Source organism: Anas acuta, chromosome 11 (assembly GCF_963932015.1).
Source record: "Anas acuta chromosome 11, bAnaAcu1.1, whole genome shotgun sequence".
Lineage (NCBI taxonomy): Eukaryota > Metazoa > Chordata > Aves > Anseriformes > Anatidae > Anas > Anas acuta.
Window position 1 is genome coordinate 16,061,828 of NC_088989.1, and position 23,625 is coordinate 16,085,452.

At 41.8% G+C, this 23,625-nt stretch overlaps 1 protein-coding gene across 2 annotated transcripts; it reads left to right on the top strand.

The window, feature by feature from the left end:
• Nucleotides 1–1,055: 1,055 nt before the first annotated feature.
• SHISA5 (shisa family member 5) lies at nt 1,056–21,631 on the top strand. Of its 2 annotated transcripts, XM_068694078.1 has the most exons (6): nt 1,056–1,197; nt 1,840–2,008; nt 2,369–2,434; nt 16,043–16,158; nt 17,948–18,163; nt 19,974–21,631. In XM_068694078.1, the coding sequence occupies exons 1-6, from the start codon at nt 1,134–1,136 to the stop codon at nt 20,051–20,053; spliced, it is 711 nt and encodes a 236-aa protein (XP_068550179.1). In that variant the 5' UTR covers nt 1,056–1,133; the 3' UTR covers nt 20,054–21,631. The 2 variants fall into 2 exon arrangements, with proteins under 2 accessions (XP_068550179.1, XP_068550180.1); XM_068694079.1 differs by lacking the exons at nt 1,056–1,197; nt 1,840–2,008; nt 2,369–2,434 and adding an exon at nt 3,614–3,756.
• The last annotated feature ends 1,994 nt before the right edge of the window (nt 21,632–23,625 follow it).

Below are 23,625 nucleotides of genomic sequence, written 5' to 3' on the forward strand. Positions count from 1 at the left end.
CCATTTTTCCTAGCCCTTGTCAGTGTGCTGCTGCAGAAATTTACCCCCTGTAGGGTACCACACACCAATGTTCTGATTCTGGGAAATGGGGGTGTACTGCCAAGCACTTCACTGTGCAAGGGATACTGTACATCAGATCTCCTGCGACTAGTCCTTTCTCTCTCTTATCTCACACTTCGTCCATCTCCAGCAGTGCCCCGCACAGAGCTACAGAACCGTGGATCAGGTCTCCACAATCATACGTGTCAATCACATGTCACACAAGTCTCACCTGACCGCCAAGGCAATACTTAATATTTTTTGCCTTGGTCTGTGCACAGAGTTACCAGGCCTTATTCGTCCTTTCTTGCCGTTCTTGTCTCTTATCTCACACTTTCTCCAACTGTGGCCCTTGCAGAGTATGGAACTCCTCTGTGCTGCGTGCTGCGGGACCTGGCATGGTGCTGGGTGCTACAGACTCACCCTGGTCTCACTTCTCCCTCAGGGTCAGTAGCACCTGAGATTGTGCTGAAAGATCGCACATGCATGTGTTGTCTTTATTCACCTCTGCCTTTCTCGCGGGGGGGTAACGTTATGGGCTACAACCACAGGGTTGTCTTCTCCCCAGGGTCTGTCAGCATCTTCCCTACAGCTCCCAGACTCTTGGCTATGCATTTCAGGCCTTGCTGTCCCTGGGAGACTGCTGTTGTCTGGCAGCCTCAAGGATGTGTGCCTTCAGCTGAGGAGCTCCGAGAGCTTTGCAGCTGCCTTTGAATGCATGAAGTCTCTCACACGGCTGCGAGAGGGCACCTGCACAGGGCCCTGGCCTCTCAGGGCTGGGTTCAGAGCCGCAGTCCCTCTCACCGGCACGCTCCCAGGGCTGGGGCTGGCAGCAGGCTCTGGCCTCGGTACACAGCGCTGGTGGGGGAGCACCGGGGGCAGCCTTCCTCGCTCCTCATCTTCTGGCCTTTCCCGTCTTTGACAGACTCCAGCACTCAAGCCAGTTCAAGCTGGTTCCGTTACCTACGCGGAGGTAACTGCTGGAGGAGGAGCGGCCACCGGGCAGCAGCCACGGCGACCCGGGGAGAGGCTCCGCGGCCCCCCGCTGCCCCGGGCCGCTCCGCCCCTGAGGCGGAAGGGGAGCGGCGGTGCTGATGGCTGCGTGGCGCGGCGCCCTCGGCCTCGGCCTCCTCCTCCTCTGCCTGCTGCCGGGGCCCGGTGAGCGCGGGGCGGCGGCCGAGGGGGGGCCGTTGGCGGCCGGGCTCCCTGCACCCGCCGCCGGGCGCCGCTCGGAGCCGGCCGAGGAAAGGCTGCGGGGGGGGGGACCGGGAGAAGGGCGAGGGAGGCAGCGTCCCGGGAGCGGCTTCCCCCTCAACCCCCAGCCTCGACGGAGCCTGTCGGCGGGCCGTGGTGGCGGGGATGTGCCGGGAAGCAGGGCGAGGAACGGGTGGAAGGGAAGGCCAGGGCCACGGCCGCGCCTTTGCGTCCCGTGAATACCCAGGGAAGCGCAGCGGGCTGAAGCACGCCATCCTCGGGCTTGCGTGGGGGCTGGAGGAGACCGCGGCGCGGGTTGAGGCTCTGCAGATGTCCGAGGCGGTGTCCGCAGGCACGTTTGCCTGGGTTAGTCCTTCACACGTGTGTGAAAGCTTTAGAAAGTGTGTGAAAGAGCTCCTCGGTGGAGGCCAGGTACTTTGCAGGTGTTCACCTTTGCTGGGCTCTGAAGGATGTAACAGATCAGCAGACCCTAACACAAACGCTTGAAACATATTTAGGTGTTAACCTGGATGTCAGTACGAGAGAGAAACTTGATAGAGGAGTTATTTCTTTCATTACTAACTCTTGGATTTTACCTCTTTTCAGCTTTAGGCGAGGACTGTCAAGCATATCTTAATCCCCATAGCAAGGTGCAACCTGCAAAATCCTGTCCCAGCTTCTGCTGTGGAGATTGCACGCGTCGATACTGCTGCTCAAATTCATTATTCAGATTTGATGAAGAACAGCAATTGATGTGTAATCTGCTTGATGGAAGGTATGAGGCAAATGGATTGTGTACAGTGGGTTCAAAGGACAAAAGCAAGCATCTTAATGGTAAAAACCTACAAAGGGACCTTTCAGCTCCATATAAGGCTCTGTCGGGGATCTACTTTAAGGCATGTAACTTACTTCTGAAGTGGGAGCAATGAGATAGACAAATTGGTGCATGAACTGGCATGTGTTTTCTTGAGTATTTTCAAACACTTCTACTGCTCTGTTTCACTTTTCTTTGAGGATGACAAAATTAATCTCATTCTCTTTTTAGTCTCCATTACCTTTCATAAGTACTTGGAACTTAGCCAGGTGCTAAATATGTCTTAAATTCCACTTTTTGAGATGTATTATCTTCTTACAGGACCTCTGACTTGGGCAACCTGAACTTGCTTTTGGACTCTGAAGATTTAAGTGATTATGGCCCGAGGTAAGACATGCGAAGCACCAGCTTTTTAAATGTTATTTATTTGGAGGTTCTATAAATGTTTTTCTATTTAGAGGTTCCTTATTGCATAGTCAGTCTGTGCTAGGAGAAAATGAAATCAGAAATATGGATTTGTGTGTTAAATATGTTGAACACTCAAACTTGCGTACACCTGAGACCATATGAAGAAACAGATAGGAAAGAGACTGGATCATGCCAATGATCCCCATATGCAAGTCCATGTTCATGTTGCTGAATGGGAGTTTGTCTTCTGAGGCATGGGCATGCTTACTCTGTCTTTCTGAGAATTGATGGATTAAGTCTCTAGTGGCTCTGTAAGAGGTGCTTTTGCTTGAAGCATCTCCTTACTTTTTAGCATCTTTTGCACTTAAGATTTTATCGATATTTCTTGTGCTATTCCAATCTCACATGAGATAAGTTACTTTCAGTATGTGCATTGTGTTGGTGATTACAAGAGTCCTGCTGTAAAATGTTCCTGGTTCCCATTCTGTGGAATAATATAAAGGAAGAACAAGAGTTAATTATGAACTATTATGACCTATATCTGCATACATGTATATTCAAATAATTACAAACCTTTAGACTGCTAAATTTAATAATGAATGTTACCAAACTGCTCAGATAATATATTTTGATTTTAATTTTAAATTATATTTTGAATTTTCTTTTTAATTGACCTTGAGTATGTTTTCTTCTGAAAACACACCTTTATCAATTTCCCCTTGGCAGCATATATTTAAACAAGAAATGTGCTGTTCTTCATGAAACGATGAAAATAAAAAGTAAAACGTAGCTGTGCTGGCTGTTACATTTTTAACAGGGTCCCAAATTTCCCCAGGGAACTGCAGCGTTTTGTTAGTGGTCTCCAGCGGCAGCTGGGTGAAGCTGGTGGTTCCATCCTGGTGGTTCCCTCTGCCGTGAGGAACTGCTGCGGAACTGAAAAAGCAGAAAAACAAACAAACAAACAAACATCACCTGTCGGTTTTGAGGCAGGGGTGTGAGCAGGTGGGTGCTCTGGACTTGAAGGCTGAAGGAACCGACAGAGATCCCGGTCACTTCTGGCGCTGCCAGAGCCGCCCCCTGTGGCTTAGCAGCCGAGGAATCCGTACAGAGCCCCGGTGCTCGCTTTACGTTAAAAAAGAAAAGAAACGGGTTAAGAAAAAAAAAAAAAAAAACAAAAAACCACCGAGGCAGAGCCTGAGGTGGCGCCGCGTCTCCTTGAGGCGGGGCCAGCGCCGTGACGGGAGGGGCGGGGCCGGGCCGGGCGCGGGTCGGGCGGCGGCGGCGGTGGCGGCGAGCATGGGGTAAGGGGCGGCGGGGCCGGGCCGGGCCGGGCTGGGCGAGCTCCGTGCCCGGCAGGACAGAGGGGAGAGGGCTGGGGGGCCCGGGGAGAGGGTGGGAGGGGTGCTGGGGCTGGTGGCGCATCCCTCAGGGCTGCGGGAGCCCCGGCTTGCAGCCGCTGCTTTCCCGACGCGTTTTTAGGGGAAAGATGAGGGAAAAAAAAAAAAAATCCGAATTCCCGATTCTGAGCGCCAGCGTTGGGCCTGCGGAGGCGTTGAATGTGTTTGAGGATGAAAGGAGAAATGTGAGGATGCTAAGAAATGCGGTTTGTCTTTTTTTTTTTTTTTTTTTTTCCGTGCTAACGAGCATAGCTAGTGCACAGCACGGAAAGAAAAAATAATCGAAAAAAGCCCAAATCTATGCCGAGCCCACGCGGTTACTTAAGGAACTGGAACCGAGGCCTCAGTCCACAGAGGTGCATCCTTAAATGAGGGAAAACGCTCAGCATGTAGGAGCTAAGCTGCTTTAACTATTTCTGTCTCAGCCCTGGCGTGCCCCAGAAGCTGTCTCACCGCCAGGCGTTCTCTCAAGCTTCTCCTTTCGGTTGCGTTACAGCTTTGGAAACTCAGCGTGGTGTGCAAGCACCTGGGCTTAACGTCAGGCTTGTTTTCCTGTTAGGCACTTTTAAGTAACAAAAAAATTACAATTGATATTTTTTTCTTACAATTCTAAAAAAAAAAAAATAGTTATGCACAGAAACATTGCTTTTGAAAAGCTATCTGAACGCGAGTCCAGAGGAAAACTGCTTCCTAAAACTTTCCAAATAGAACGATGACCTTGAATGTTTGATTTAGGATGTTTCAACATCGGAAACGAAAATGAACAGGCCTTCAGTTACTCTTCCTGCCATCACTGGGGCACCGAGTCACTCGTAGGTTACCCTCCTGTTACAGGCTGCCTGGTAACAGAGGTGTTTTTTTTTTTTCTCTTAAACAAGCAGTAAGCTTTTTTCCTTCAAGAAGAGCTCTCGTTTCTGCCTGCAAGGTATGCTCCACCCTTTTGTGCCATGCCAGTTTCCCTTAAAAGACAAGTTTCACATTGCTTCTCGATGACAATGTTTATTTAAGACTTGTCTGTGTGGCTGATGTCAGTTCAGATATATTTTTTTGTATGCTCAGCAAGATGAACACGGTTGTTGAACGGTCTCCTTGAATGGTTTATAACAGGAGTAGAGACAATAAACAGCACCTTCCTTTAGTGTCCTACGCAAATACTACCTTTGATGCTGCCCTTCAAAAAGGGGGGTGGGGTGGTTCCCAGACAGGCATTAAGGGTCAGAAAGCATTAAGTTCCTCATTCTTTCTCTGGCCTTATTCCTATATCAAATCACTGCTCTGACTAATTGCTCACAAATCCTAGCTTTTTAAGAGACTTTCATATCTTGGAGGACTTGTCACTAACTTTGTGGACTGGCCACTGGGCTGTGTGAGCTAGGGGGTCTCTTCTCCCTGCATGGAAAACCTGCCACGATTATGGTGTGATTCTTTGAGACCACGCTGGGGAAGGGTTCGGATGGTGCTGCAGGCGCTCTTCCTGTGTCCTGTCCAGCTGAGCAGTTGGTAGTTCGCCTGCGCTCCTGCTTCTTTGCTGTATTTATTCTGAGGTCTTCAGCAGAAGTGCAAGTACCAGTTTTGAGTAGGTTTCTTTTTATTACTGTCCTTTAATACCAATTTCCTTCAGTATTTAACATTGTATATCGGGTGTTGTTGAGGCAGGGGTGCAAGGCACTTTGGGCACCTCCATGAAGTTCAAAATGCAGGCAGTTACTATCCTATAATCTCCTTTTGGTCTTTTTTTAAGACAATAAATGACATTCCTTTGGAGTGTCATAACCACATACTTTCAAGTACTCGAAAGTATCGTGCTTCCCAGAACACTGCATTTAGAAGAAAATTAAGCATTTTAAGTATACAAGTCGGCATTAACTCAGATTCACATGTTTTCTGTTGTTAGTTTATTCCTAAAGATTATCTGGAGCTTTTAAGTCACAGTGCAGGCATTGGTTTTATACGACTAAACTTGTTAAATTGCCACCATTCGCTACCATTCATCCTTACATGTGAGATGAATGTATGCAATTTATACAACTTCTGCTGTTGAAGAATACATTGAAAGTGTTTCACGTTCTTTTTCTTTAAATTGGATTAGCAAATTGATTTTTCCCCTGCTGTGTTCTGTTTTGGAAACTGATTGTGAGTAAGGTTGAGATCATTATCCTCTCTCATTCTACAGTACTCAGTATTCCTCCTTTAAGAAGCTGCAGAAGCAGAGCACTGGTTCACTGTAACCACAGTTGTCATGATTTGCATTGGTAACATGGTTTTTTAGCCTTGGTATGCCAATTCTCCAACAGTGACCCTTACTGGAAAAGGAAATTAGATGACTCACCCACAATTCAACTAATTGTGAAATATTTGCGTGCTTAAGGAGGTGGGGCAAAGCAGAGCATCTGCATCAGAGTTGCAGAGGAAAAATAATGTAGTTGGCAGAGCTGATAATCGGTCACTCTAAATTGAAAACAGAATTACCATTTCCAGTTAGTTGGTCTCCGTTTCTAAATTAATTTTTGCCTTGAAGTTATGTAACACGCTGCAATGCCTTGAGAAGAGGCTGCTCGTCCTGACGTGGTGGGAAGAGGGAGGCAGAACAACAGCCTTCCCGGGAGGTCTCGGCCAACAGAGGACAGCCTTGTTAGACTTGGGTTGCGTGTGTTCAGCCTTTGTCATGGGCTGATCCCTGTGTTGTCTCGAGACTTGGCTCCTCTGTGAAACGGAGAAATTCTGCCCACCCTTGTTTGAAAAGCAGTGTCTGCAGTGGTCTACTGTGTGTGTAAGGGGGCAAAAACTATATGCTTCTAACTGTGGAGGATGTGATTATCCTAACTTGCTGTCTCAATTTAGATGTTTTTAAGCACATGCATCCTCCTTAGTCATGGTTAAAAATAGTGATGGTGAACCGTACCCTGTTCTCTTCCTCTTCCACTGTTGCTGTCAGGGACTTCAGTTCGTATTCTGTTGTGTATTTCGATGTTTCAGCATCTGTAATAGGTTTCCAATGATGAATTAAGAAAATTATTATTTGGAAAATAACTTTTTATGCATGCGCTCTCTATTTAATATTCAGGAAAATTGTTTTCCAGTACTGGTCCTAAGTATTTTATGTAACAAATGAGTTAAGCTGTGTACAGAGCCCTCTCTGTATAGCTTGCATTCAGACACAGGCATATCCCACCAAGAAATGTAAGCTGCTAGTCTAGGAACAATTCAGATGTGGATTTGAAGCTATTTTAAAAATTGTTCTGTGCTTTTTACTAGCCTGAAAAGTAAATACAGGCTTTCATGATTTGTGTAATGGTAACTTGCATTATAGGGCACTTGTGTTTTGTCTCCATTGCTGACAAAGCAGTAGTGAGCTGCTGTTAATGATTCTTCAGCTGCCAGCTTCAGGCAGGGGGCTTAAATGCTTGTGTAGGTTTGTATGCTCTGAAACCAAGAGGGGAAGAGACTGAAAAATGCTGCTTCATGGTTGGGGTTTAGCAGCCTGCACTTCTAACTACAGAAGGCCATTTCAGGGCAAAAAGCAAGATACTGTGTCTTTGCACGTTTAGGCCAGGTGGAGATTCATCACGTGGGTTAGGTTTAGTGGTTCGTTTTTTCTGTAGGTGTGTCCTTTGTTTCTGTACGTACTTATTAGGGTAGGGTTTTCTACTAATTCTGTGGGCTTTGCTGTGCCCACAAATAGAAGTCTGAAAAAAGTACATGTTTTGTGCACGGGTTGACTCTGAGCGAACTTGTGAAATCACCCACAGGTAGGATAGTCCTCGGATAAGGGTCCTACAGCCCAGAAGATGGAGAATCCTTGCTTCAAAACATGGTTCAGAGACCATGCTTGTTACTTAGTAAGATCTTTGAGCACGTGGGTTCCAAAGCTACATCCAGCTCTGCTGCATCGTGTACTTCCATGCAGCAGCTATGGCCTGAGGGGTAGCCAGGTGTATTTGTGATAAATTGTGTTAGAAATGTCATGAGGGAAGAGGGAAATGACTTTGAATTGCATAGTCTTTTGTAACTGTGCTTGTGCGTTCTGTGGAACGAACAAATCAGTTGAATTTTAGGAAATTAATACTTGCGCCAACACTGGTCTTTTAGCAAAACCTATTTTTTATTAAAAACATTTTATACCATTCATTTTAACATGGTATTCACTAGTTCACTGTGTTCACTAGTGTGACCTCTGCTTCTCAATTCCACTGAAAGGTCAGCTTAAAAAGTTTTTTTTTTTTTTTTTTAATTTATTATTATTTATTTATTTTAGTTATGGAAGGTGCCAATCATCAAAGCCACTTGTGACTTCTTATGACAGTCTTGTTAATGGTGATACCATTTAAAAAGAGAAGTATTGGTCAGCGAGATGTGAACTCTTCTGCAGAGGTCTGCTCTTACTTGGGCAGTGTGAGATTTTCCTTGTTTTTTGTCACAGCGGATGACGTGCTTTTCCTGGTGAGAAGAACAGTGAGAAAGCACGTCGGTTTGTTATGGTGTAGGATAGTTCATTTCCCTAACTGAAATTTTGCTCCTGTCTGAGCACTCAGTTTCTGACTTCTGTAGGTGTGACGACCTATGGCTAGTGTATGGAAGAGCTGCACTACATGGCAAGCAGAGCTGGTGGGTGTAGCCTAGCTTGAACTTCCTTTGATTGCAGTTTCAGAGTGTTTGGGAAGTCATATCCCAGGCTGAATTTGCTCGAATTGTTTATGTTTTAAACTTTATCTCTCCTGCCAAGTCAGTTTCTAGTTAGTTGCTTAAATATGAGGACTTTTAGAACTGCTTTCTAGAATGAGTATTGGTGGTGATGTATGCATAGTATCGCAGTTGTTTATTGCAGGGAAAACTTTCTGCAATACTTAGCGATTCAGTTGGACTTGTTCATTCATTTGGTTGACCATTTTGGAAAAATCGCTCTCATTGCCTTTGTCTTGGTTTCAAATTTTTATTGGCATGGGGGAAATGACATTTGGTACTGTTCAAATGGGATCCTAGCAATAGAATGGGAGCCGGCTCGTTTATTTGCCTTATCTATCTGTGTATATAATTGGTGTGCATTCTCTTTTTGCTGCTAAAGGAGCATGCTAAATCCGTTTATTGTCTGTAGAAGTGAGTGTTTTCATAGGGCTTAAGAACTGTTTTCATGCTGAAGGTCGAATGGACTTTTCTGAAATTGTCCTGTGACCTGTGTGAAGTTAATGTTAATTCTTGTGCTGTTGATGAAGGACTTCTGAATGCAGCTTGGACATTTCCCCTCTTCATTACATGCATTTTTAATGTCAATTACTTACAGCAATTACTCTGAGCTGTCTACAAAGTGGACGTTTCCTGGGAAGCATCCCCAGTAAATTGTATTTTTAGTACGTGCTATAAAAGAACATATGTAACTGGGTATATTTAGTACAAGAGAACTGCTTAGAGGCCAAGAAGAGATGCTTGTGTACATTTTCTGTTAGAAGCCGTAGGATCTGAGTGTCAGATCTCTGAGTAAAATCAAAAGCTCTAGGAAGTTCCCTCCCTGCCACTTTCTCATACAGGCTGTTTAAGAACACGTTGTGCAAAACTATTATATGTTACTTGAAAATATTGTGAAATTAATGTCTTCCAAAATAGTAATTAACTTTGGTTACAGTTGGTCTTTGTGAAATTAAGGTGTGTTATTTTAGGCTTAAAGCTGTATAAAGTAACCCACGCCAGCTTCCTATTTGAACAAACAGAAAAAGGACCCATTCAGGATGTATTTAGCCAACTTTCCCTCACAAAGGCTGTGGCATTCTTTTTTTCTGTAATTCTTTGCAGTTGCAAGGGTTCGTGGCTTGCCACGGCCTTATCCTTCTTGCTTTAGGGTTGCTCCTGACTGCAGAGCTGACTCGGCTGGTGCTAAGGGTCCCTGGGCTGCAAAAGTTGGTCCTAACGCTGGAGGACTTTGCTCAAGGTTGTTCTGGCTGCAGTAAGCTGAGGCGTTACAAGGATTGCTTCTGGGGGCTCCTGGTGCAAATTTGCCTTCTTTTGAGGGTACCTAGAAAGAAGTGGGGAAAGTTGTGGGAAATGTTAGTGGGTTTTGGGAGGAGTTAATTCATGTCTGTGCTAGAGCAGCGCTTAGCGATTGTTTGGGCTGATACTCTAGTGGTGGGTTAGCCAAAGTGAAATGAAAACATTACCTTCGTGTGAAGGAAGTGTATGTGGGCCAGACCCCAGGAAGAACTCTCTCAAGTGGTAATTTGAGTTACCAGCTATCTGAAAGGCCACTGCAGAGAGTTTCCAGTTAAGCAAGGTGCACTTCAGGACATTGCATAGCATAGAAAATGACATAGCAGTTACACAAACCTACCACTGTGCCAAAACTACCAACGTTTCATAGTTCTGAAACCATGCTATTCACTCTGAGTCTCAAGCTGACCCACAGGCTGGCTGGTCTACCGAGTGTTAATGCCACGCTAATGTTTTGCTGTGAATATTAACCCCACAGGAGTTTGCTGTCTATGGAAGTGGTTTTTTGAGTCTCTAGAAAAGTGGTTCTTATGCCTTGAATCTTCATGCTAAAATACTAGACAAAGTATGTTGCTTGTGAAGTTGTAAAATATAACCCCTCTGGAATAGCCCTGGGAGGTCATATTGGTTGTTCTTAAAAAGTTTGTCTTTAATTTTTATACTTAATGTTAGAGGCAGTATATGGCATTGTGTGGCCGCGACTAAAATATTGGGCGTAAGAGAGCGTCTCCATACAGAGACTTGTTTGGTTTTGTCCTGTACCAGAGTCAGGGCAAGTCTGGGCATTTACCATTCTGCTGTGCTTCTGGGAACAGTATCCTCTTCTGGAGCTGGAAAGAATGCCATGTAGATACTTTTTTTTTTTTTTGACTTCTTGGAATGGCCTAAATTACCTTCTGAGGTCGTTCCAGACCACCCTGCTTTACAGCTGTAACTCAGTATTTGTAAATGTTTGCTTTTGAAACCAACCATGTATCTTTGAAATGAACCCTGCCAACATGTTTTCTTGTAGCATGGAACAAATCTTGGAATAGAGTAAAACTTGTGGAATAAAATAGGCTGCTTAAAGTAATTTTTCAAAACCAGGTGGTCTTGTTCTTTTGGGCATTGTGTTCTTTTTCTTCTTTTTTTAAAGACAGAAGTTGTAGTGTATGCCACTGTCATGAACACATAGATATGCACAAACTTTTTTTACAGTAGAGCTTATAAAATGTCACAAACTAGGTGATACAAACTACTAAGGAGGTTTAAAAAATTGAATATTTTCAAAAGCTTTAGGTACATGAACAGCATTTCACATCTTTTTTTCCAGTTAGTGTTTAAAGTTGAGCTCTCGGTACAGAAACACCGCCTTGAGAATTATCATCTACAAATAGTACCTCTTAGATCTTGGGTTTGGTTTTACCTTTTTAATGTCACTTGCATCTCATTCAGTACCAAAGGCTAAAACAGGCACTAATCATACATCTCCCTTTATGTAAACTCGTACACGGCTTGGATTATTAGCACACTTCAAAGGTAAGATGAGTCTGCAAGGTACACTCAGTGCATACGCAATTCAGAACTTTCCAACTGTACATGTAAGAGAAGACGAGTGGAAGTGGAGTAGGTTGAGCAAGAGAGTGCAGAGATAGGAAGGGGCAGGGAGTCCTCTCCAGATTGACTTCATGTGGATTTTGAGAAGTTGCAGTTCATCACTGTCATGGTAAAGCTGCTAGTGGGTTTGTGTTTTGTTTTCAGTTAAGTTATTGGCAAAAGTTAGCTTTTATGATGTGAGGAGAAAAAAGCAGGAAGTGTCAGTGACTGAGCTCAGGCTGTTTGTAAGTGTGTGGTTTATTTAGGGGCTATGGTATATAATGTAGGAGTCTGAAGAGCTGTGTGCAGACTGTGACGCCTGCACAGCGTTCCGATCTTGGGCTGTGGCCACCCCACTTTCTGCACCATGATGTTTGTTCACAGAGTTCATGGGGTAAGGTGTATTTTTGGTTTGGTTTTTGTTTGTTTGGGGATTTGTGTTTGGTTAACTATCCAGGAAGAATCTTTAAGCTACAGTCCTTTGTTTATTCATTTTCATGTATGTGTAACGCAGACTAACAATTGGTAAATAAAATAATATTTAATGCAAATATATATTTTTCCAAATATGTTGAGTCCTTTCAGACGAGTTCATCACGTGAAAGCAACTAAATAAAGCAATGGTTTCTTTTAAGAAAGGATTTCTGGAGCTAATACACCACAGGAGTCTTTATACATTATGTGGGATATCTTATCTGCTAGAGCTTAGACAGTTCACTGAGTAAAGTGAACGGTGAGCACCATTCTAGCCTTACTTGAGTATGACCTACAATTTCTAGTAGCCTTCCTGAGCTCTTTTCAGCAGCCTTACTAGTGGGAGTCTCAGGGGGCTGTAATCATTCCTTCCTGTGTGTCAGTGTCACTGAATATCCAGGAGGAAGTGCTCAGGGCAGTACTCCTTTGGTGGTAAAAGGGTGCTTGCAAGTTCATATGGTTTTGCTTTCCATAAATGTCATGGTACCTTGTGCTGTTTCAAAAAGTGAGTCTCCATGAACCCAAGAATGGGCAGGAAAGTCATGCTGCTGCTGTAGAGCGGACGATAAAAATGCCTGTGGCAATCCAGTTGTGTGCAGTCCCGAGAAAGCTTTGTGAAGAACTAACTCATGTCTGTTGTTTCGCTCACTGGGCTGTTTCTGAAGGCTTATAATTTTGGTTTGCAGTAATCACACAGGATTTCAATACGTAGAACTGAAGCACAGTGTTTACACATCCAAACACAGAACCACCCTCTGGAGCGGGTGTACCTGGCACTCCTCTATTACAAATGTCTCCATTCAGTTCTTCAAAAGATGCATGAAAAAGCGGTCATCTTGTTTTAGCAAACATGCAGACAAATGATGAAAATAAAAATCACAGAGTGGTTTGGGTTGGAAAGGACCCCAAAGCCCACCCCGTCCCAACCCCTGCCATGGGCAGGGCCCCGTGCCCCCAGCCCCATCCAGCCTGGCCTTGGGCACTGCCAGGGATGGGGCAGCCACAGCTCCTCTGGGCGGCCTGGGCCTGGGCCTCACCGCCCTCTGGGGAAAGAATTTCTTCCTTATATCTCATCTAAATCTACCCTCTTTTAGTTTAAAGCCATTACCTCTTGTCCTGTCATTACACCACCTGACAGGGTCCCTCCCCAGATGTCCTGTAGCCCCCTTTAGGTGCCGGCAGGCCGCTGTGAGATCTCCCCGGGGCCTTCTCTCCTCCAGACAGATAAACCCCAGCTCCCTCAGCCTGTCACCTACAGCCTCTGAGCATCTTTGTGGCTTCCTCAAGACTCGCACTAATAGTTTCATGTCCTTCTTGTGCAGGGGGCCCCAAGCTGAAGGCAGGCTCCAGGTGGGGTCTCACAAGTTCCCCTCCTTCACCCTGCTGCCCGCGGTGCACCCCAGGGTGCTGCAGGCTTTCTGTGCTGCAAGCACACATCGCTGGCTCATACGCAGGGTGTTTCTAAGAACTTGGTGATATGGATATGGTGGTTTGTGTTGTTTGTTTTTTTTTTTTTTTACCCTAAGCTTTGTTATCATCACATTCCTTACTGGAGATAGTAAACAGGCAACGAGAATTTCTTCTGTGAGAAGAAAAGTTTATGACAGTTAAGCAAAAGGAGCTTGTGCTTCAGACTGACCAGTGTTTATCTGTTGGTGGCCAGCTGGGCTGCAGACAGGCTGGCACTGTCCTCTTTTTGTCATAACAGAACTGACTTTGGTCCTGAAAGGTGAGGGCTCTGCCAGTTTCCTGCTGTGCTTTTTTTATTTGTGATGAGCAGACACATCTCCCCTCTGTTCTCTCAATTTCTTAGGTTTGTTTGAATTTTGCCCAGGCTTTGGTGAAGTCCAGCAAGGTTCATTGGCTGCAGAAGTGAAGAATTTTGTTATTCTTTGTCAGGCCTCCTAATCTCTTTCCTTGACACAGGAAGAACCTGTAAGACTTTTTTGTCTCTGCTAATGTTGCTCAGTAACAACTACCTGAGTATAATGGAAGTGTTAACTTCCCTGCTAAGAAAGCTTTCTCAGGGTTGAAATGGAAAACACTGTTGGCACTCCCTAGCTAGCCGTAATCATAGTTAATTCTTGTTGCTGCCCAGGTTCTGCAGCTGCCTGTAGCTTGTTGCAGGCAGTCGTGTGTGTTGTGAACAGTGCAATCATGATGGTTAAGTCTGATGTGTAAATACATTCTGCACACTTCTATTTCTTCTTCAGTATACATTTGAATTTATATGATGAGTTATATAAATATTCTATAGATGAATATATATTCCATGTATAATCTGGTAAGGAACCTGTATAATAATCTTAGGTCCATCATTTTGCAAAGGTGCAAATAAAAGTGACACAGCCTGTGTGCACCCCCATGGCTGTGCAGCTGTGTTGCAGTTATCTGTTTGTTCTCTTGGCAGTGTTTCTGACGTGGTTTCTGTGTCTTCAGGAGGCTGCAACAGTTCCTGCTTCCTGTTCTGCGTGTAAATGCTGAGCTGCAGTACCAGGAGGCAAACCACTGTGCCAGACTTACTGCTTCACTAATAAATCCGTAGTGCTGTACTTAGTACTTCACAAAGTCAGTGCACAAATAACAACTCCAGTTAATACACATTCAACCACAGATAAGTGTTGCTCAGGTTCTTGAAAGATATTTGACCCAATTTCATTGTCCAGGCTGTTGCAGAAGAAAAATAAAATTGATGGGACCTCTGCTAGGGGAAAAAAAACTGCATTTTAGGTTAAACCTGTTTTATTTGTCAACACTTACGTTCAGTGTCCAGCTTATTTAGCGTTAAGTTGCTCTAGAAGACTGAGTTGAGGTCCTGTGAATTTGGGCTAGGGACAGAACACTTTATTTTTTATTTATTTATTTTTTTGTTATGCCAGTGATTTAACCTTCTGGTGTAATTGATAATCCAAAATAATTTTTACATTGGATGACTGGTTGATAGCTGAGTGAAAAATGCTGGAGGTTCTAGAGAGATGTCATTTTGTTTAAACTGGACAGGATGCTAGAAAGTTCTGTAGCCAAAATCTCTGGAGAAGACAAAAACAGGATGGATATTAAATCAGCTGTCTACTCATTATTTTAGAGCTTGTTCTTCATTAAGAACTGACTTCCTGCAATTGTTTCCAAAACTGATGCATGATGCATTTCGTAAGAAATCCAAGTGCAGGAGACTGGCTTCCCTGAAAGAAGGGATTTAATGATTGCAGACCATAGCAAACAAATCATGTAAATTATTACTTAAAAGGTCTCAGATTCCAGTACTTTGCTTTTTCATTCCGGTATTCCTAAAAAGCCATCAAATTTTCTGGATTTTAGGCTTCTAAAAAGGGACGTTTCAGAAAACTACACAACCTCTCCCGTGACAGACAAATGTAGGCTCGTCACTGAGCATTTAAGCATTGAGCGGTTACTTTCTTCTGTTCTGTGTGATTAGCAGCTCTTAGTCAGCTCCAAAAGCTTTACGTGTGCCTCCGTCAGCTGGTAGTCCTTACAGAGGTTAGAGGTGGTATGATTTTTGGCCTCTCCACGCTGGATTTTGGTGTTTTAGTGTTCCTGTCTCCTGTAGTTAGCATAACGTGCTCATTATTGCAGTACAGTTGGCAGAAGTGCACATCTTTGAAACCATCTGAAACATGGCTTCTGACACAGCTGTTTTCAAATGCCAAGGAACCTGGCAGGAATCTGCAGTGTGGAGAGGTCAGCTCAGTACCGTGACTGTCCCTGGAAGCCTTCCTTGTGCATCAAGGACTTGCTGTCGCTCGTAAGACAAAGGCATTTAATTTCAGCCATGCCTACCTGTATGTCCAAGTCATACTTGGAAAATTAACCAGTGGAATGAATAAATGTGAAACCTTATCTCTGTAATCTTTTGGAATACAAGGGGACATGCAGCCACACCAAAATAAGCAGGATCAAGTGCTCCCATTCTGTCCTGTTCATAGGCGGTGGAGAGGACTGCTTGCCAGGGGCTGGCCAGCTTCCACTGATTTAGCAGACCTGACCTTGTGTGGCACTGGATTGGGCTAAATTTTATTTCTTATTCAAATGCATGAAATAGTACCACTAACGGATTTAAGGAAGAGTGCTGTGTTAGCTACAGAAGGCTAGATTAAAGGGTAAGAAAGTTGTGTGAGGCTTACTTCTGCTGGTGTCTTTCTTGCAGTTTTGGAACCCTTGTTGCGATTGGAATCACCGTTTTTGCAGTGATTGTAATTACTATCATTCTGTGCCTCACCTGTTCGTGTTGCTGTTTGTATAAAGCATGTCGAAAACCACGGCGTAAGTACCTGTACATTTACTTTCTTTTTCTTGTAATCAAAAGACTATTTTTTTCCCCTGTAAGATTGTATTTCTGTAAGAGGTAAAAGTAACGTTTCCTTACTTATCTGCTACAAAAGCTGCAATAGCTAAGCATTGAAAATAAGCATTTAAGCTGCTTTAAAACGTGACATAGCAGAGACATTTTTGAATGTCTTCTAAGCATTTAAGAAATTCCTTTATTCTCCCCTGGAATGTGTGGATTTTGTTTTTTTTGTTTGGTTGGTTTAGGTAAATGAGGAATAGAATGAAAAATTAATTTTAAATTTTCCCTAGTCTCTTAAAAATGTACTTGAAAAATACACCTCAGGCCCAGCACTGTAACATTAGTTGTTCAGGAGTTAAGTAAAATGTCTTTACTGCCAAAAGATAAATCTTGCATTTGAAGAATGAGAAGTCTCCCTCACCACTATGACAGACTGAAAAGAAGTGAATTTGCATGTCCATGGTGATCACTGGGAAAGTGGTTATTCAAACTGTACCACAAGATATGTTCTTTTTTTCTATCACTGCTAAGGAAAATCACATATTTCAAAAACAATGTTATGGTAGTGCAAATCCTGCAACTGTAATGTTGCAAATTCTCAGAATTTACAGAAAGCTTTTGTACTTCTAGGCTTGATGTTAGCTTAGAAGTGAGTCATTATACCATGGGAATTTTTGAAGTCAAAGCTGTGTTTTATTGATCATATCAATATATAAACTTTAGAGTGACCATTTATTGGTCTTCTGTTCTTTATGTTGTATTTGAGTAATTTTGGAATACATTTTTAATGCTCTCTTTATTCTAAATATTTGACAAATAGAATGATACTAAGCCAAAAAAAACTTTGAAATGCTGATTAATGTGGACAGACAATATGCTGTTTAAAGTAGCATAATCCTCTGAGAACAGATTACAAAATGAGTATTTTAAAAGGAAGTACTAATGAAAAGTTGTCTTGATTAAAATATAAATAAGAGCATTTCAAATGTTAGCTGAGATTAGTCTGCATACAGTCACTGAAACAGTGGACGCGTCTTTATGACAGGATTTAAGTAGAATAAAAGCTTTCTTTTGTTGTTCCCTATGCGTCAAGTGGAATCTTGAGCAATGTTTATAATTGCAGCCTGAAGAAGAAGGAGATCTTGAAACCAAATTATTGCAGTTTATTAGAAATTGTTAATCTTCCCTTACTGCAATAAGGGAGATGAACCAATAACCCAGTGTTAGCTCCTACAAAAAATATGTGTATTTGCCTTTCTGTTATAATGTACAAAGATGTACTAACACATACATGTGTTAGTACACAGACTACATTAAAAGGAAACTCATTTGGTCAAACGTGGTAGGAAGCTGCTTGCCTAATAAAGGAGATATTTATTACCTTTATCCTTTAAAACAGCCAATAACTTTAAAAAATAAGCAGGTTATTCCAGTCTCATAGTGAATGATACATCACTTGGCCACAGACTGTTTTTGAACAGTCCAGGAAAAAATGTCTTTGCTCTTTGTGGTTGAGAAATAAGGAAATGGGCTGGGAGAGCAGCCAGTTTGTGAAGGTTTTTAGTACCGCTTTGATCAATGGAAGAGTATTTTGAGACATACATCTCTAAATCGTTTTGTGGAACTTCAGAAATTATTTTGGGCAGATTTTGGAGTGAGAAAGTGATCTCAAGAGAAAACATTTTTTACATTACTGTTGTTGGCTGTCCCAGGTGGTCTCCTAGAACCACCAGAACTAACCATATTCCTTTCGGTTGTTTGTAGCTGTGGTGACCACCACTACTGCCACCACAGTGGTTCACGCTGCCTACCCCCAGCCAGGAGTGCCACCCAGCTACCCAGTAGCGCCGTATCAAGGATATCAGCCGATGCCTATCCAGCCACAGCCGGGAATGCCAGCAGCACCGTACCCCACACAGTATCCTCCCCCTTATCCCATGCAGCCATCAGGACCTCCAGCTTACCATGAAACAGTGGCAGGTAAGGCAAGAATGGTCTAAATGTTTCTTTCTCTTGAATAGCAAAAAAGATGGTGACATTGGAGCCAATCCTCTATTATTACATTTATTATGTTTTACGTTAATGCTAATGTAAGCAAATTATTTAAAACTGGAGTTACAGTAGATGTTAAATTTCGTCCTTACTGAAATTTCCCTATCACCATTTCTATATTAGTCATTGCAAGAGGAGATGTAACTGGTACTTCATTGGCAAAATTTGCTGGTGTGTAGGACTCCCAGTGGATCCAGTAGAACAATCTAATGATTCAGTTGAAATTTCATATTAAATAGTTAACATATGGATAGTAGTAAATACTTACTGAATTATCTAAACACAGATGGCTTTTGCTCGTAGTTCAGTAGTTTGCTAGAATAACCAGTCTGTGATCAACTTCAAACCAGTTTGCTGATGACTGGCCATTAGAATTATTGGATTTTTTTTTTCTTCTGCTTTCCTTCTTTCACAGCATTGCTTTCATGTAGCTTTACTGTTGCTATGTCTAATTCCAGCTCGTTCTGGGGATAACTATTCCCCGAAGAATTGGCTCATGACTATTCAGAGAGACCAAAACTATGCTGTTACGTATCCTAGGGTCTTTGAGCCCTCTTATGTACCACACTGTTCATCCTTCTACTTGGAAGGATGAACAAAGTTAGTTCAAACAAAGTTAGTCTTGAATAGTAGGTTGTGCCCCTAGAAAGTTATTCTTTCATAATAACTCAAATGTAAAATGACTGTTCATGGTCTCGCATATTTACAAACCAGTTAGAAATTGAACATTAACAATGTGCAGGTGGGTTCAGCATGTAAAAACACTGACTTTACAGGCATGCTTATTTTATTTTTTCCTTCATAAACTCTGAAGAAGCTGTGGATTTTAGGGTACTACCCCCAAAGTGCTTTGGCTTCACCTCTATAGTGTGAGGGGCTCAAAGAAATTTTGCTTCTCCTACTCTCTGGTTTCTCAAACTTTTTCTCAATTAAGTTGTTTGTTAGTTCTTAATTTTTATTTTTTTTCTGAGAGAATCTTAAATTGTTACCATGTTACCAGCTCTTTCCTTTATTTGCCTTTATTAGCCAAGGGCCAGCCTCTTAATTAGGTCATGTGCAGGAGAGAGAATACCTGCTCTGCCAAACACACTGGTCAGCTTACAAGATCGTTGAAAGATAGCCACGTTCTAGGGATCTGATCAGGTGCTGTGTTATTTGAACTAACTTGTGCTGTTTGACAGACCTGAAAATGAAAATGCCTCTTGAAGCAGCTTGTTGCAGAATACTAGAAAATAAGGATACAGTCAAACTCTTTAATGTGCTTGGTAGTGGCGGGCCACTTTTTTAATTCTATTTCAATTTTGCAATTACCTTGTTGACAGTTATCAGAAAAGCACTTCCCCTGAAGGAATCCTAAGATGCTTTCTCTAGTCCTTTTTCTTTTGCTCATTGGTTTATTTTTACTTCCCCGCATAGTGTCAGGTGTATCTTGTTGTTTGTGCGTCTCTGACTTCCACCAGATCATTTTGTTGTGTTTGTTTTTTGTTTTTTTTTAAACTGTCCTCCCCTGAAAGCTATGTCTTTGTAGCTGCTATAATACGCACATATATATCACATTTTTTTTTATCTAACTTTTGAAATGCAAATGCTGTATGAGTTAGGGCAAACTACTTTCAAGTCCAATTAAGATGCTAGTTAATTTGAACCTCTTAATCATGTACTTAAAGCAGTTGTCATTTTAGATATAAAATTCTAAAGGTAAATTTTACAAATCCTGTTTTTTTTTTTGCTTTTGCAGCTGGTGCTGGAGCACCTTATCCAATCAGCCAGCCCCCTTACAACCCTGCTTATATGGATCCTCAGAAGCCCACCTATTGAACAGACCTACTACCGTGCTTCTGCATACAAAACTTTTTAAAATATAATCTGTTCTGTTTACACCATGCAGCTGTAGTACATTATCCTGGAAGACAGCAATCCTTTGTCTAAGTAAAGTGAAAGTTAATTCAGTATCCTTTGTGGTTTTAAATGTTTCAAGTACTTCTACAAGAAGTTGCTCATTTATACCTCAAGCTAATACAAAAATTGATTTTGTTCAATATACAGTAAGAAAAGTATGAAGAAGGGGTGCTTCAGAAATAAGAACCACAATAACATTTATCGTGCAATAATTTTTAAGTGTGGTAGAAAGGAATGGTCAAATGAGCATTATCAAATGTGCAAAGCTGTAGCAATCTTTTGCACAGTATTAAGTCTGAGAAACTCTGTGACAGGTGTTCTGCCTGTTTTGAAGTTACTAGCATGAGGTAAGCTTCAACACAATACATTTCATTTATTGTTTAAAAAGGATTTTTACTTTTTTGAAGTGCATTTGCCTTCAGTAAGGGGTAGCGATTCATGTTTTAATTGTGTTTGGACTAGTTGTGTTATTCTATGCTAAATAGCATGAGTTGGTCATTTTCTTGTTTTCTTTCCCAATTTTAAGGCTTAAAAACTGTGCCTTCATTGGGCTTTTTCTCAGGCTGTTTTACTTTATAGCTAGAAATCAACAACAAAACCAAACCTTCTGCCATTCAGTAGAACACAGATCAAAAGATGAAAACCTAAGAATTCTTCTTAAAAAATATTGGACAAGTGCTTTGTTTGCTTAATAGTCATATGTTGTTGATGTTGGGGGAAGAAAATAGCACCTTAATCATATGTTAAGCAGAAGCGACTGCCAGTGTTCGGCCATTCCTTGTCACAGAGAAGGGATTTATTTTACAGGATATATGTGATGTCAGAAGTAGACTTTTTTTAAAAAATGTTTAGGGTTTGTCACTGTCTACAATGGGAACCTAGAGATGATGCATCTTTATGAATCAAGTCTGTATCTGAATAATACGTGTGTCAAAAAAGAAATGCCAACCAAACTTGGAGTAGAGGTTTAGCCTCCCTTTTGTCTTCAACATTCCCATAAAGCTGAGTAAAGAATGAGAAGTAAGGACTAAGAAGAGTGGTAGGATTTGGTCACAGTGCGGTAATATATTTTCAAGAACTATTAGCATTGGTAGAAAGGCTTTTGGCTCTTGTACTGATCAAGTGAAACATGATTTTTAGTGTCCTCTACAATGCTACCTTTTCTAGCATTGAAGTACACTTTGTTATTTCTCAGTAGAGCTGTCTGTAGACTGTTGAATCTGTCACTGTGACATAACTAGTGAAATAATTTTGGCATGTTCCATACACAGATTTTACTTGTTTAGAGAGGCCTTTTAGCCACTTGTCCTTGTGATTCTACATCTAGGGTATATAACTGTTTAAAAGACATTGAACTTACATAACTGATGGCATTGTTTTACCTCATACGATGGATGGAAGCTGCTATTGTCAAAGGCAGCCTTATTTCTCTAACTGATTTTGGGGGCCTTTTTCTGTGTTATTCCATTTTTTTAATTTTTTTTTTTATTTTTTTTTTTTAAGAAAATCTTTAGGGCATTTCAGGAGAAATTTGTGGAAAATTTTGTAACATTGAGAACCATGACAACCTATGCCCCTACATACACCACTCCAAGACTGTCTGAGTTAATAGCATGCAGTGGCACCAAGAGGCACCCGCGGAGTGCATGTTCCTCTATGTTCCTCCCCTTTTCTGCCTTGCAAGCTGGAAAATCAGGCAATGCGTCCTAACACTGTTAGGAGTTCTGTGGGAACAACCAGAAATGGGCACTGTCCCCTGTATGGAGGATGAAGTCTTTCCCTAGAAATCTGGAATATTTTTATGTAGGATAATAACTGCAGAAATAATCCCTTTTCTATAGATCCCCTACTCATGTGTTGATTCATATAGAAGAATGGCAGAGATTCCAAGAGATTCCAGCAACTTTGTTAGTCAGCTGCCTGATGGAGTCTGGCGAGGGAAATGCAGCCAGCTGTTGGGCAGTTCTTGGAGCACAGGTACAATGTTCCAGTGTTGGCCCTCATGAGGGTGTTACTTTACACCTCTTCCTTTCCTCTGCCTGATGTGGCAAAATGTATGGTTTGTGATGGTGTTAGTAGGGTTATGTTTTGGATAAAAAAGGAAAATTTGCAATTTCATGACACATTGGCTTAATCATCTGCCATTGTCCATAACGAAAAGATAGTAGGAAAGTAAACTGGCAACAACGAAAGTCCCCAAAGCTAAAATTTTGGGGTAGATGCAGATAGATAAATTGCCCTGAATATGACCGCACATGGAGTGGTGGGAGGAGATCAGGGATAGAGTTAAGGAGCCTGTTAATTTACACTTCTCTTACAATGAACATCTGGTAATGTTGACTATATTCAAGTGCAGAGATGAATCATTAAGACACAATGAACTACTTTAGTTGTATTGTTACTACTTCAGTTAAAAAATGGTTGAAGAAAGAGAAAATGGTTTGCTTTCCTCATTTCAAAATTGGAACACTTAATCGGGTCTTTTCTTACTAATGCATTAATCAACATTATTGATACAGCATAGGACCAAATTTTATGCAGTTATTCTGTGCAACCCAATTAAACATGTTTTCATATAGTTAAGTGAATGGGACAGTTACAGAAATGATGGAGAGCTTGTACCTTAAACTTGTTCAATTACTGGTAATATGTCAGTCCCATTTGCTAATGTCTTTACATCAAACTAGTTACCCACAGTGCTGTAGGGAGGGGTAATGGAATTCAAATTTTAAATGTTGAAAGAGCGTATGTTCTTTTTTTTTTTTTTTTTTTTAGTTCTGTAAGTGCCTTTGTTTCAGAAATGTTTTGTGAAATTAAATACAATATAATATTCTGTTGGTCTGAATTTATTAGATAATCATTGTTGACTTTTACATACTGTAAACTAGCTTTGTATGTTGTTTGTAGTTCAAACATAAGTGTTCTAAAGAAATGGTATAAACTCTATGCACCTTTGTAATAAATGCAGTGTTTGAAATATATTCTTTTTCGTTTTCTCAATGTGTCTGAGTGCTAAGTCTGAGCATTTGGGAGTGTATCTGCAAAGCTACATTTTACTTGATTGTGTTTGACAGCAAGTGTATTTTAAGTTATCTTGTATTGTGAATATAACTTTTTGGTAATGGAGTCTGAAGCTTAATCAAAATTATAAGGTGCAGTACAAAGGAACAAGATGAGCTCCTGAATGATATTCTGAGGGTGTGCTTCAAAGCTAATCTAAAAGAATTGCTTCTGAGGTCTTTTCTATACGATATTTGAATGCACTAGCAAGTCCCAAGATACTTGAAAAGTCTACTGTAGGCTAGATGATAGACTCCAAAAAAAAGTTATTATTTGATTGAAGTCTAATGTCCTTTTCTCAACACATTTTGACTTGCCTGTCAAATACCATATGCCTCGTTTTTCAACTACACCAGTTTGGTGATGCTTTCTAGTCTGTGTGAAAACATTTTATCTGATGTTTTTTGGAATATTTTCCACTTATTTTCTTA

Bases quoted from the DNA above. Each gene is read 5' to 3' on its own strand.
- SHISA5 (XM_068694078.1), top strand. From the start codon at position 1,134: ATGGCTGCGTGGCGCGGCGCCCTCGGCCTCGGCCTCCTCCTCCTCTGC. The intron at 16,159-17,947 runs GTAAGTACCTGT...GGTTGTTTGTAG, and splicing joins AGCATGTCGAAAACCACGGC to CTGTGGTGACCACCACTACT. The intron at 18,164-19,973 runs GTAAGGCAAGAA...TTGCTTTTGCAG, and splicing joins TTACCATGAAACAGTGGCAG to CTGGTGCTGGAGCACCTTAT.